At 48.1% G+C, this 14,490-nt stretch overlaps 1 protein-coding gene across 1 annotated transcript in view; it reads right to left on the reverse strand.

The window, feature by feature from the left end:
* The window catches only part of LOC144177807 (peroxisomal ATPase PEX6-like), a 172,525-nt gene that overhangs the window by 147,975 nt on the left and 10,060 nt on the right, over positions 1–14,490 (reverse strand). The window contains exon 4 of the mRNA XM_077705390.1: positions 14,167–14,341. Within this exon, the coding sequence (XP_077561516.1) occupies positions 14,167–14,341 (175 nt within the window). The remainder of the gene's footprint in view (positions 1–14,166; positions 14,342–14,490) is intronic.

Raw genomic sequence — 14,490 nt, forward strand, 5'->3', positions numbered from 1 at the left:
GGCCATCTTGGCCACCGGCGAGGTCATGTGCATGCAAGCTCCCTGGCTGGCCGTGCTTGAGCAGTACTCGCGATCCCACGCAACTTGTGAATGAGGACACCGGAGGACAGACTCTCATTGATCACCAGGTCAGCACCCTCTGCCACAGAAAAACCCCTTTTCCCACGGGGGGAACGAGGCGGCCCATGACGCGGCTCGAGGATTCACAATCCGAGCGGGAGCCAGCCCAGTTCCTTACCACGGGGCCCGATCCGCCAGAGACCGCCTAATTAGGTATCACGACATACTCACACATTACCGCCTCGCCCGCCGAAAATACCCCCCGGCGCATCCCCAGCTCAGCAATGAGCAAGCGCGCACCTGGCGACTTCAGCAGGTTCATTCCTTTCCCTGCAGGGCGGTGCTCCATCACATCCACCCTTCCCTCTACCCCTCACCTCATTGCCCCGCATGTGGCCAGCGCGCCACACTTGTCCACTCTATGTGGGCCTGTCCTTCCAATCCCTTGCCTTTAATCACCCGTGACGAGCAATGGGAGGGTGCGCTGAGTAGCTCCGACCTGGGCATTCAGATCGTCTTGGTAGAACAAGCTGCCATCGCCGCTGCCGTCAACCTCCAACCGGCGGCCACCATGCTTCTTTAACCCCAGTCGCTCAATAAAAGTTTTTCTCTCTCTCCAACAAGGCGAGTTCAGACTCACATGCTGCATACACAGGGACCCTTCTTGGAGATTTTGTTGGGGTTGTTTTGTCGGGGTATGTTTTGTTGGGGTTGTTTTGTCGGGGTATGTTTTCCCAGCAGTCAAGGTGACGGATACCCGAGTCTCCATCATAACAGCATAGCGAGTAAGCAGGGTGTCTGACTCCGCTGTGAGCAACGGTGGCATCTTTGGTACACTGCCTGCACTTACCTGGCAATAAAGCCACAACTTCCTTGCTGAAGGGTGGAGTCTCAAACCCGTGCACGAATCTTCTGGTTTTTCAGCGTGGCTAGTACAGCTTACTAGTTCTTACTTTAGCATAGCCAGTCGGGGTGCCCTGTCATCCCATACGCTAGCCCACAGCGTATGTTCTACAGTAAAACATTACCACAAACCTCCGACAGTCTCTTGAGAGAACCTGTGTCTCTACTTGAGCGGGCGTTCAAGGATGCAGGAGAAAGAGAGGGCGTAGTAGACCGAAACTACACCTGACCTTTGAGTGCACACTGCTGTACTGGATTGACTGGAGCTGCCCAGGAACTTCCATTAATATCCACACACAAAAATGGCTCTTCTGGGGCTCACTCTTTGCAGGGAAGAAAGCGCTGCCCCCAAGAAACGAACCCCCCCTGATACTGTGTTTGACAACGATAAACACTTTAGTTGGTAGAGTGACACGTCCCAGTCGAGAGATGGCTTTGTCACGATTGCAAAAAAAAAAAAAGGTAGAAGGCGGCAAACGTACCACAAGTGCACTAGAGAATCTGCATTTTTGTTTGCAGCAAGGCTTTGGATGGTAGAGCAATGGGCAGCTAAACAACGTAGCTGTGCACTCAACATGAGGAGCTTAGCTGCCTAAACGATCATCATCATCAACACTCCCTTTGTGTACACTCAAGGAGGAAGGCCTCTCCCAAAAATTTCTATCTCTTTCTTCTTTTAACACCGAAAAAACCCTCTCTCCAGAGTTCCCTGTCCTTTTTGGCCCCCTACATCATGGGTTGTTTCCCTTTCAGAACACATACTGGACAACATAGATGCAGAGTTCGTACTGGATTCGGAGGTGAGAATACAAGCGTTCCTAAGAACTTTCAAGGTCCAAATCGGAGCATTTTCAAGGGTACAGACACAGCACATGTGCCAGCCTTTTAGTAATGTTCTGCTCACAATAGTTTATGGCAAAAAAAAAAAAAAAAAAAGTCCTCGACCCCAAATTGCTTTGACAGGACTTCACCCTTTAGAAGAAACGGACAAGTTTACCGCAACCACAACAATACTGTGGGAGCACTACACACGCCGTGATGGTTTGAACATTTTTGAGTGCTGCAAACGCTGCTAATGCAGTTTCGAGAAACTTTGATTAACACCCGCCTCACCACCAGCCCTCTATATTTAGAGGCTAGTGGGGGGTGGAGTTCACTGACTAACCGTCCTCACACCCTTCAAAATGACATCCTCCACTAAAGCTGTGTAGCAGCTAAATTTGCTGTGTTCTCACATTGCCAGCCTTGCTTATGTGTGCTCGTTTTTATTTCATCCTGGAGTTTCAGCACCATTCATCTTTGAGACATGGGGAACGTAGCTGTAGTGGAGCATGGCTATGGAAGGAAAAGGAGAATGAACGTAGGACAAGGCAGTGAAGAAAGCAGTGTCAGGGCCCAACCACATGCAGCGTACTTTCTGCGTTCTCCCGCATCAACGCGTGCCACCAAAAATGCAAGGCGACGCGAGCTGACGCGCAAGAAGCACCGGTGTCTATGCTCGCCAAATATCGGCGTCGACGCAGCGCGAGAAAGTACAGTTAAACCTCGTTATAACGAAATTGAAGGGGCGCCGCAATTTGCTCGTTATAGCCAATATTTCGTTATAGCCGTAGCCGACATTTACTACAAATATTATGCATTGTAGTTACCTTAAACAAAAAGCGGGCGAAATAGCATCTTCCTGCACGGCGATAGTAAAATAAACACATTCCGGAGGTAAAAAGGAAAAGTCACGAACCTACTTTATTGCAGTTCAAAACTCATATTTAAAACAGACTTGGCTACGAAGAAGTCCGTAATTGGACATTGGTGCACCTTCCTGATGCGAGCGATGGCTCCCTCAGCTGCGGCCGCTACGTTCACACCATCTTCGCCGCCCTCGTGCGCACCGAAGTAGCGATGATGTACGTCCACCGCATCTAGTGCCTCCGACGCCGTCCTTAGCGCTTCTTTTCAAGCCGTGTGCAACAGCGCTGACGATGGACTCTCGGCTGCTCACGATGGTGGACAGCGTACTCGTCCACACGTCAGTCTCTTGCCACCTTACCACGGAGTGCACCTTACCTTCCTTCACACCCGATGCGACGGCTTTGATCATAGCCGTCTTCTGTTCGAGCGTGATAGACTTTTGCTTTCGCTTCCCGCCTGTCGCACTCGCGTTGTTGGAATCACGCCGGCAGTAGCTGAAGACTGCCAAAACCCACGCACGCACAACTACGCAGCGACGCCCGCGACCCGTGATACGAACAGGGGAGGAGATGGGAGGGGAAGAGAGGAAGGCGACGAAACCGAGCGCGCCGTGTGCAGCGTCGTGTGCATTGGGGTTCTTCTCGGGCTCACCGCGGATAGTCCGCGGATTCCCCGAAGCCATAGGGGTACGTAGGAAAATCGAACGTCGGACTGCTTCTCGGGGAGCCCGCGGTGAGTCCGACACTAAATCGAAGGGCCCCATTGTCTGCATGCCGTGCGCAGCGAGAGGAGAGTGGGGGCTTTGCGGGCACAGCGTCCGCATGGCGCGCCAGCCAGCTTCGCGCGCGTGGCGGGAGTTTTGAACTGCTAATACAGTTGCCGCGTCACGCACTGTCTCAAATGCACGTTGCGCACGGTTGTAAAATTAGCTCAAAATTTGATTTCTCAACGAAATTTGTTCGTTATGTCCCGTAACGGGGAAATTTTACCTCGTTAAAATGAGGTTTTAAATACATTGGTTTCTATGGGGACTTTCAAGGGGAACTACGATTTGCTCGTTATATCCATTATTTTGTTATAGCCCGTCTCGTTGTAACGAGGTTTAACTGTATCGGCAGCTGCCACCTGGCCGCTGTTGAAGCGGGCAGCAGCGACTGGGTTTTTTGTCCTTCTCAAGGTTTGGGGTCATTCCTTTCAGCAGAAAGCAATCAGTTTCTTTTTAACTCACGGCAATCGGTTGCCTTGATACAAATTACAAGCTATTTCACTATTTCTGTTCTAAAGCGCTGATTCATTTGTGGCTTGTTTGGCTTTCATGAGGGAGATCGGGGATTTGCAACAGATTTTTGTGAGTTAAATAACGGAGCTCTGGATACATCGCTTGTAGTATTAGCATGATGGGGCTTGTGCGCAAGATCGGTGAGTCACGAGCACGCGTTATCAATGCCAGAATGCTAGCGGCGCATTCCATTCCATTTGTGGCTACCGTGGCTTGCGTAGGGGAGACCAGGGATGTGCGATAGCTGTTTTACTCAAATAAGGGAGCTGTGGTTACATTGCTTGTAGGACTAGGATAATTGTCCTCAGCTCCAAGATCAGTGCTTAAGAAACAAGTGTCACCACTGCTCAAATATTTCAAATGCGACCAAAACAAAACACACCGGACAATATTCACTGGCAGCCTCAATTAGTATTCCGAATTTTTCGCCCCCCGCCTCGTCTCCTGGCATCGTCAAGCAGTTGGGTCCTTAGGTTTTGTTTTGAAAGTCCATGGTTCGAATCTTGGCAAAACCTCGCCTTTTTTTTTTTTTTTGGTGCACTTCCGATCAGCTTTTCTTTTCACAGCGTAAACAAAGGGTGCCAGAGTACCTTGCCTTTTAACCTACAAATGACGTTCGACGATAACCTTAGTATCAAGGCAGCGCTGAAATTTGTTTTGATTACACTTTGAATTCATGAAGCTGAGGTCAGTACATAACATGAAGGTTAAAGGGAAGCTGAAGCGCTTTCCAAAAAAAATTGAGTTAGAGGCACGTTTATATAGTTTCTTGCGCGCTGACTCCGAATATCACATTGAATGTTATCGTAAATGAGTCCAACCGGCATTTATCTTGCAAAATGCGCGGTCCTGTTTGAAAGACGCGTGCTCTTCGTCTTTGACGCCTCTGATTGGTTGCGCCCGTCATGACGTCAAAGGAGGACACCCTTCGGCCGCGCGGGTTGTCGGAAGCACTGGAAACGATCGCACGGCAGCGGCGCTTGCCTTTTTGGCAATTTAGCTTGCAGTTTAATGTTGGCACATGACTGCAAGTTTATTTTCCAACTGCCCGTGCTGTTGGCTCAAGTATCTTAGAGCATGAATTTGCGTTACACAACCGAGAACCACAAAGCAGTGACTGTGGCGTCGGCTGGAGGGTTCCGTCAGAATAATTCTTCACTGGGCAACCAGCATAGGGGGTTTCTATTCCTTATGCTAATATTTGGTACTGCCTGAACTGTTTGTTATTATATACGAAACCATTTATGCCCAAGATTAAGCGGGGTTTTATAAACAATGTACCAGCGAAAAGCACGTACGTGCACTGCGCGAAAATATAGCGTTCATGCGCTGTAAACATATATGCGAGACATATGTTGCCGTTACACGCATAAACCAACAAGCGGACTCTGCTTCCGAATTTCCTTTGTTCGTTGTCGCCCACCCCACCCCCCTTACTCATCCCCATACACACACACCCACACGCGCGCGCGTTTGGGCAGCGGCGCTAAGGCGCCTCTACGATCGCTAGCTGCACTTCGATGAGTGGCGTCTTACTGCTTGAATTGCATTTATTCTGAAAACATTGTAGCATACTGGTGCCTCCGCAGCATTATCAGCTCTAGTAGGGCTTGATTTTTGCGTGGCCGTTGCGCATTCTGCTACAATATTACGGCCACTTCGTTATAATTAACAGACCAGTCGGACAAGGCAGTTATGTTGTAGTTACGTTACTTTAGGTAACAATCACCAAACATTTGTGATAATATATCGTTGGCCTGTTTCACCATTTCTAGATTTAAGCATTTACCGCGCTAGTCGGATAAAGGCCGTATATTTACTCTTCGCTCCTACTTTTTTTAGTCTCATCATTATATATATCAACGACTATCGCTGGAGCACACGAGGTTCAGCGGCGACAAGTGCTTGCCAGGTTATAATATGCAGGCACACGAAATCTTAGGCGAAGAATTAGGCCCCCCCCCCCCCCGGTCACTCCCAAATTATGGTACGGTGGTGGTTAGGAGCGGTGTTTTTTTATTCCAGACAAATATTACCTTCTCGTGGCATGTATACTTGCAAAATAAGTAATCTGGTAGTCTTGGTGCTTTCACTTTGTAGGAATACTGTTTACCTATTAGCCAGGAGAGAACTTCTACCAGGATTGATAATGATGATGGTTGGATGTTAATGGCACAAGGCCAACTGAGGGCAAAGAGTACCAAAACAATGGTTATTTATGAGAGGTGAAACCGTAAGCACTGAGATAGGTCAGCAAAAACAAAAGTAAAATCACAAAACGACAATGAGCATGGCTGGTGTATAGGGCCAGGGAGTGATCATGCATGGTATGAGATTAGCTCTAAAAATTTAACTTCTCCTAAATATTTAAAAACGCACTTGATAGAAAACATGGGATCGTGAGACACGAAAAACGCTGGGTGTAGTGGGACGTGTAGTCTGTATAGTTGTGCGACGTGCTTTGCATTGAATGAGTATGTGAACTACGAATAGGGCCTCTCCACACCTGCCACACAGAGGTCTTGAAGACCCCGTGAGGAGATACGAGTGTGTGACATGTGTGTGCCCTATCCGTAACCTAGCAAGGGCAACTTCTGTATATCTGTTGCGTGTGTCAGTGGTGTATGGTCCCAAGCGTGGTTTTATAACATGTAACTTGTTATCTGTCTGTTCACTCCAGTGTGTTTGCCATCTGTTGCGAAGTTGGTGTCTGATGTGTGGCTTCATGTCTGTGTATGGCACTGTTGCTATGTCCACTGTATTCAAGAGTGTAGCAGCAGTGGCCATTCGATCTGCGGTTTCTTTGATTGATTGATTTTAGGGTTTAACGCGCCGACGCAACGCAGGCGATGAGGCACGCCGTAGTGGAGGGCTCCGGATTAATTTTGACCACCTGGGGATCGTTAACATGCGCCAAAATCTCGTACACACGGGCGTTTTTGCTTTTCACCTCCATCAGAAAAGTGGCCGCCGCGGCCGGGAATCGAACCCGCGACCTCGTGCTCAGCAGCGCAACGCCTTAGCCACTGAGCCACCGCGGCGGGTCGATCTGCGGTTTCGTTCCCGGCAATACCACAGTGGCCTGGAACCCAACAGAAAGTTATTTGAAGGTTTGATGCATATGCAGACATGATAGCCTTATTATTGAGGACAAAGTTTTTAGAACGCTTTATGGATGCAAGTGCACTTACAACACTAAGAGAGTCTGTGTACACGATGGATTTGATATTGGACTATGTGATTTAATACCATTAAAATGCCGTATCCTTCCGCTGTGAATATACTGCTACAAAAGGTCATTGTTTTACTGGCGTGAAAGTTTGGCCCATGCGCAGCACAAGCCACAGAAGTTGTAGTCTTGGACGCGTCACTGTAAAACTCTGCACAACGGTACTTATCCTGCACAAACTATCAGGATTGGCACCTTGTTTTAATTTCGCCAAAAATTGGGTTTGTGAGCACTGTTCTAAGCCCATCCGGGACAGAAAACCAACGCTTTTAACGAAACAGGTATTTCCTGAACAAATGTGACTTTGTTTCTGGAACTGAACGAAACATCCTGGGCCAAAGTACAGCAGGGTGTGTTCAGATAAGGACAGCCAAAGTGGTGCCATGACCATTTTTTGTTTGAGATGAAACTTTAATATTGTGTAGAGCATTGTACCTTCACCATAGAACTGGCATTAGTTTAGTGAGACACACCATCGTTGATTTAATAAAAAAATATTTAGAACGCGATTGGTCCGGGCTACTTTCCACATTGCTTGGTGTGGCAACTTTGGGGTCCTGTAAAACGAAGTGAAATTTTTTCCAAATTTTCCTAATTTTTTAAACAAAATTCGCAAACTTTTCTGCCCGATTATCAAAAATTGAATTTGCAATATTTATATTTTTTTAGAAAATATTTCTCAAACTTAGTAGCGAGAGCAATGACATTCAAAAGTGGCACTCCTAAAAAAATTTTTTTTTACACATCGCCTTAAAGGCTCACCCATATAGTTTTTGAGACGTGTTTACGAGGGGCTGCTGAACACCTCATACTCTGCTCAATGCCCTACTAAGGAAATTTATCAAATACCGCTTCGTGAAATGCGACAAAAAAGGAAAATTTTGAAAAAAGGCTCACCTTTCGACGTCATTTTAAAAAAATCATGTTTCTCAATTTTCGCGATATTTACACAAAATGGCATTCATTTCCTGAGTTTTCTAGAAAGCTAAACATTTCTTGCATTATTTTTGTTCTAACTCGGAAAAATGAGGTCCCATTCCACAGTTTTACAGGACCCCAAAGTTGCCACACCAAGCAATGTGGAAAGTAGCCCGGACCAATCGCGTTCTAAATATTTTTTTATTAAATCAACGATGGTGTGTCTCACTAAACTAATGCCAGTTCTATGGTGAAGGTACAATGCTCTACACAATATTAAAGTTTCATCTCAAACAAAAAATGGTCATGGCACCACTTTGGCTGTCCTTATCCGAACACACCCAGCAGTATTCACCATTCTTCCTAAATCTTGCATCTAATGTGAACATTATGTCCGTAGGATTAAAAAAAAAAAAAAAACGGGAAAATGCATTGGAGCGTTTTACTACAAAGTATCTAACGTAGTGTAGTACCGTATTTATTCGAATCTAAGCCGGTAGTTTTCTTAAAAAACTGACACATCAAACTCCAGGGTAGGCTTGGATTCGAGGATTTTGAAACACGCGCCATTTCCAAGTAAAATTGAGGGAAGTGGCGCGCAGCTAGCACCACCCAGAAAAGAAAGTATTGTAGCCATTACTAGATGAGCCAGTAGCCACTTAAGGGGCCATAGCTGGGGGCGATGCCGCCATTTTGAACTGTGCGGATAGTGGCCTGCGTGTGGTGTGGCGTTTGGTTTTGACGGCGCAATGCCATTATAGTGCCGCTTTTAAAAGAAAAGTTGTTTTAGCCGCGGAGTTGTCGTTGAACGTTCAAGCTGGGCGGGACTTCGGCGTGGATGAAAAAAATGTCCGTCGTTGGAGGACGCAACGGGAAAAGATATTTGCATGCGCCGCAATGAGGATGGCATTCACCGGACCACGAGAAGGCCGTCACCACGAAATGGAGATGGCATTGGCTGACTTCGTTGAACGAGGAAAACGATCAGCTTACGGCAACGGGCCGCATCAAGCACGCATCACTGTTGCATGTGGCAGGCTGGGTAGCTGCAGCGTGGGACGCCATCCCTGGAACCTTGATCGTGCGCTCCTTCAAAAAGTGCAGCATATCAAATGCGCTTGATGGTACTGAGGACAGCGCACTGTTTGAAGATGACAGTGATAAGGAAAGCGACGAGGCTAGCAGCGATGATGACTCAGAATGAGCCCCGCATCTTCATGTTCAATAAACGTGTTTTCTTTTTGTGAACGCTGACCTCGCCTTTTTGTTCGACCTACATTCGAGGCAATTTTTTTTTTTTTTCGTGGCTTCGGACTTTCGGGGGTCGACTTAGAATCGGGGCCGGCCTGGATTCGAATAAATATGGTATATTCTCTGTCATCAAGCACAGCCACCTCTGCTGTCACTCCCATATGTTTTAAAACATCCCAGCATGGTATTATCCTGCTTAGGAATACGGCATGGTAACGCATGCCTCGTATGGCATTCGTGCATACTTTTTGAACACGAAAATTGTACAAATGAGTGCTATCAACAACAACAAGTATCATTCTTCCTGTGGCGAGCATCTACACAAAACACGGCGAAAAGAGCATGGCCGAGGCGGCCGATCCGGCCGGAAGTCCAGGTATGACGTTTTCCGGCCGGTTTTTGCCTCCGCTCTTCGGTCTTCCGGCATCGCGCGCCGAGACGGGGACGGGGCATCGGGCCACTTTTGTTTGCGTATTGCGTCGCTTCTGTTGCATCAATTGCGAAAATATTTCGTACCTGGGAACTATTCAATGTGTACGTGCTGCTAGTCAACTGGTCTTTTAATTCTAGAACCGCTTCACCTTCCCTTTAAATCAAGTAGCAAGTAAAGAAGTTGTGCGAAGTGCGTCTTCGTTTATCATCCTATCTTATCTTATTCAGATTTGAGAGTGATGACTTCAAATACACTTCACAGCATCTCAATATTTGCCCGCAAATATACTTAGCAATGAATAAAGACTGCCAAGTGATCTGTTTGTTTTTTTTCGTGGCAGCCGTATTTCTGATGGAGGCGAAAAGCAAAAACGCCCGTGTGTACGAGATTTCGGCGCACGTTAAAGATCCCCAGGTGGTCAAAATTAATCCAGAGCCCTCCACTACGGCGCGCCTCATCACCTGCCTTGCGTCGGTGCATTACACCCTACAATCAATCAATCAATCAATCAATCAATCAATCAATCAATCAATCAATCAATCAATCAATCAATCAATCAATCAATCAAATGTTTGTTCTTTTTTGTGTGTGAAGCTAAGGTCTTGATAACTGCTCATAAATGACTTCAACAGAATGGCATGCTTAAAGGGACACTGAAGTGATATGTAAACATTGCGGGATTACTAGCGCAAATTGTAGTCCGGAGTCCCCAGGCCATGTTTCGACCACTCTAGGCGCGTTTACGCGATTTTATTTAGTAGAAAAACTAATTCGAAAACGCTGTCCTCCTCTCTTTACGCTCGCCCACTTTCTGTGGCGTTTTAGTGTGACGTCAGGAGGGGATGAGCTGGCAATTGGCTGCGTCACGGCTGCGCTACTGCACGGCTCCCCGGCCGACAGAGTCAGTCGGCCCAACCAGCGTTTCGTCCGCCGGCCGCCGGCGGGTCGTCGCAATCAAGGAGGTTAAAAAAAAATTGCTTGGTCGCAATTCGTTCGCTTAGTTGAAACGAAGCCAGGACACGTTTGTGAATGGAAGAATGTGCCTTTCTTTACTTGGTTTGTTTGTACACTGTATCTAGCTCCAAGTCAAGGTCGCTTCACACAAGCGCTGCACATGCGACGCTTCGCTGACTGGTACACCAGTAGGAAAATATAAGGCCTCTTGAAGGCGGGAGAAGAGTCAGCGAAGTCAATATAGGTACTAAGCAAATAAAATCAACTGATATTTTTACCGTACAGCGTAAAACTAGGGCGCGGGAAGCACTTTTTTGCGCTGGGCGAACAAGCACAGCGGTCAGCAGCACGACTACGCATCTGCGAACGCTTTTCCGTCTACGAAATGCAATTGCTAGACGTGAGCTACTGTGGAAACTCGGGCGACGCTTACTGCACGATCGCAGTACAACAAATAGTCACCTAAGCGGCTTGAAATGCCAAAACTAAATAAAAGTGTAAACCGGTTGTACAATATATACCCTATATTAGCAAGGCATTCCCGTTCCGCTCCGTGGCCTAGTAGTCTGGGGCGCTAGGAATTCATTCCAAATGTTTTGCGAGTCACGAGTTCGAATCCCCGCGGGTACGTGCTTTTTTTTTTTTTTTGTAGTTAACTTTTTTGTTTTCCGCCGATGTTTTCTATATTGAGTTCACCTTTTTTGGGGCCGCAACGTTCATGGCTACACGAACTAGTTCACAAAACGCGCGCAGGCTGGCACTGGCGCGCTAGCGAGTTCTCGTTGGCGTGTTGTTGCCATAAGCACCGACTGCTTGCAGGCAGTGGGCACAGGCCAGAATGAACAGACCCTTGGCCTGGTGCGAACACGCTTTTTACGATACAGGCATGAGGGAGGCAAGCTCCAAATATGGGGGAAAAGCGCATGACATTTGGGCGTCTGCGGGTACGCGGAGGGCGTTCATGCACTGCGTAGGTCTCGGCTAGTGAATGCTACGACTACAAGCCGTCTTGGGAGGCTTATCTTGTGCATTTTACAGCCGACAACATGGCAGAAGCGCGGTACGATGATTACTGAGATATTGAGAATGCCCATCCAACAAAGCCATTGATTATGTTTTACAGAACCGAAACCGAAACTTGTGTGATTGCTAACCTTGGGCATCGTCCAATCACGGCGCCCCTCCTCTCAACGTCACAGCCTTAGTTGGTGCGGCCGCCGCAAATCGCGCATGGTAGTTTTTCTTCTTTCGCGCTTTGTAAAATAATTACCGATTTGTCAACCGGATAAACGATGAAAAGTGTACTAATTTGAGCCAGTCTACGCAGTGCAAGCAAAAACGGGAGCTTGACAAATTCACTTCAGTGTCCCTTTAATACAAACGTGTCCAGCAACGCACGCCACCGCAGCGGCTTGTGTGTGACTTCGTAGTCTCATGCGGTTACTCGCCCTCTCCTGCGTGCCCGCGCGCTGCCGCCGAACGACACCGACGCTCGCGCGACGTGTGATTTCACGTCTATGTGGTTAGGGCTTCAAACGAGAGAAGGTGCTAGCTTCTCTCTCGTATGATGTGGGGACATCCAGTTCTGCCCAAGCCGTCATATAATGCAACCCGCATGCAATCCTGAGCTAACGTTAAATTGTAAAAGCATTCTCTTGACGGGAAGTGTGCAGAACCATGCTGACCAGCCATGAAAGGCAGGACGTACAACCAGGCCTCCTCTTTATCGCCCAAAGAATTCAAGGGTTTTCAAGCAGAAGACAAAATTTCCCCACACTGAAGACCCTTCAAAATTGAATTTTCAAAAATCAAGGTCCGACATGCACCTCGCATGTTATATTTCGGCACCTCTTGGGAATATGCCCAACGTACCGTACTTGCCCAATTCTAACGCGCACTTTTTACCGGGAAAAATAGGCCGAAAAATCGCATGCGTGTTAGAATCGGATAGGAACCCAAACTGGCGAAACAGCTGAAATTTCATCTCACCCATTGCCATCGCCACCTCAAGATGGCGCCAAAGCTTTTAGCAACAATTTTTCGGATGCAGGATGCCTAGGCACCTAGACTTTTCTATCGGCGTTCACACAAATCGTCAAATTGTTCCACTTGCGCACTTGATAACAGCAATGGCAGCAGCGGCAACGAAGGTGCGCCGCTTCCACGGCTTACGAGCGACTCCCATGCGTTCACAACGAGCGGTTGGCTGAAGCGTGCGCCTCTGGAGATGCTCACAGGATGGGCGTGCGAGGCGTGGGCCACGATCCCATCGACCATGGTTGAACGTTCGTTCAGAAGTGTGGTGTCGCGAACGCGCTTGACGGCACTGAGGACGAGATGTTGTGATCAGCGGAAAGCAACAAGGAACTCTCAAAGAGCGGCGAGGAGTGAGATGAGTGAGATTACTTCGGGAAATAAATTGCCCGTTTCTCTCGCATTCGTTTTTCTTGCTCACAAAGTTCCATGCGCGTTACAATTGGAGGTGCAAGTTTTTTCAGTTTTTTGCCTGGAAAATCGGGTTCGCGTTAGAATCGGGTAAGTACGGTACATTGCAGAAAGAAAAATTTTACAAAAGGTGTACTTATACATAACCAAACGGACACCAGTTGCATTACCACAGTTCTTGCTGGAACCCTCAATGACTGGGCAGCTTTCGAAGCTGTCATCGTTTCCTCGGAATATCACTACTACTACTTGTGTAGACCACGAAAAACAAAGAGCGAAAGCAGTTCACTGTGAATCTCTGCTAAGGAGAGATCAGTAGGGAGAACACGGAATATGATGACGGGCAACGGCTGGACGCACCCATTGATTCCCATTCCACTTGTCGCGAGAAGTGGAACGATCCAGCACTGTCTTCTACGAGGAACGAAATCGTGGTCCCACTCATAACTCGTGGGTCGTGATGGGGATGGCAATTACAATCAGAGTGCTGTGGCAATGAGTAAAGTACAAAGGGATGGACATTTGCCCAGCACACGCGAGATCGCCGCACAAAAGAGAAAGCTGATTGATTGATTGATTGTGGGGTTTAACACGCCGAAGCTGCACGTGGGCTACGAGGCACACCGTAGTGGAGGGCTCCGGATTAATTTTGACCACCTGAAGGGGATCTCTAACGTGGATCAAAATCTCAACCCACACGCGTTTTCATTTTTCGCCTTCATCATAAAAGCAGCCACCGTGCAAAAAAGTGAGTGAGTGAGTGAGTGAGTGAGTGAGTGAGTGAGTGAGTGAGTGGAGTGAGTGAGTGAGTGAGTGAGTGGAGTGAGTGAGTGAGTGAGTGAGTGGAGTGAGTGAGTGAGTGAGTGAGTGAGTGAGTGAGTGAGTGAGTGAGTGAGTGACACGAGTAAAGTACAAAGGGAAGAATGTTTGCTCGGCACACACAAGGTTGCTGCCCAAAAGAGAGAGCCAGTCATGCAGGCAGGGAGTGTGAGAGAGATTGCTCACCAGGCGAAGGCGAGCCGTGGGTCGCACGAGCAGCGTGGGGCCGTCCTGCTTGTGCAGGTGGAACCACAGGTGGGGGCTCATGTACGCCACGCCTTCCTCCCCACTACCACGGCCAGCCGCCAGGTCGAGAGAGTCCATATGCAGCCACTCCAGGCCACACACCAACACCTGCCGCCTGCAAGGGGAATCACCAGGGGCCCTGATTGGGGTCCGCAGAAGAAGCTCCTCCACGGGGCACCAAGACTGCAGTCAAACCGGTAGCTTCGCGGCTGCCCATAACGCAGGCATTGAAGTGACCACACATGCGGCAAACTCCACGCGCGA

This window comes from Haemaphysalis longicornis, unplaced genomic scaffold (assembly GCF_048455015.1).
Source record: "Haemaphysalis longicornis isolate Haplotype H1 unplaced genomic scaffold, Haemaphysalis longicornis Haplotype H1 scaffold_1, whole genome shotgun sequence".
NCBI lineage: Eukaryota > Metazoa > Arthropoda > Arachnida > Ixodida > Ixodidae > Haemaphysalis > Haemaphysalis longicornis.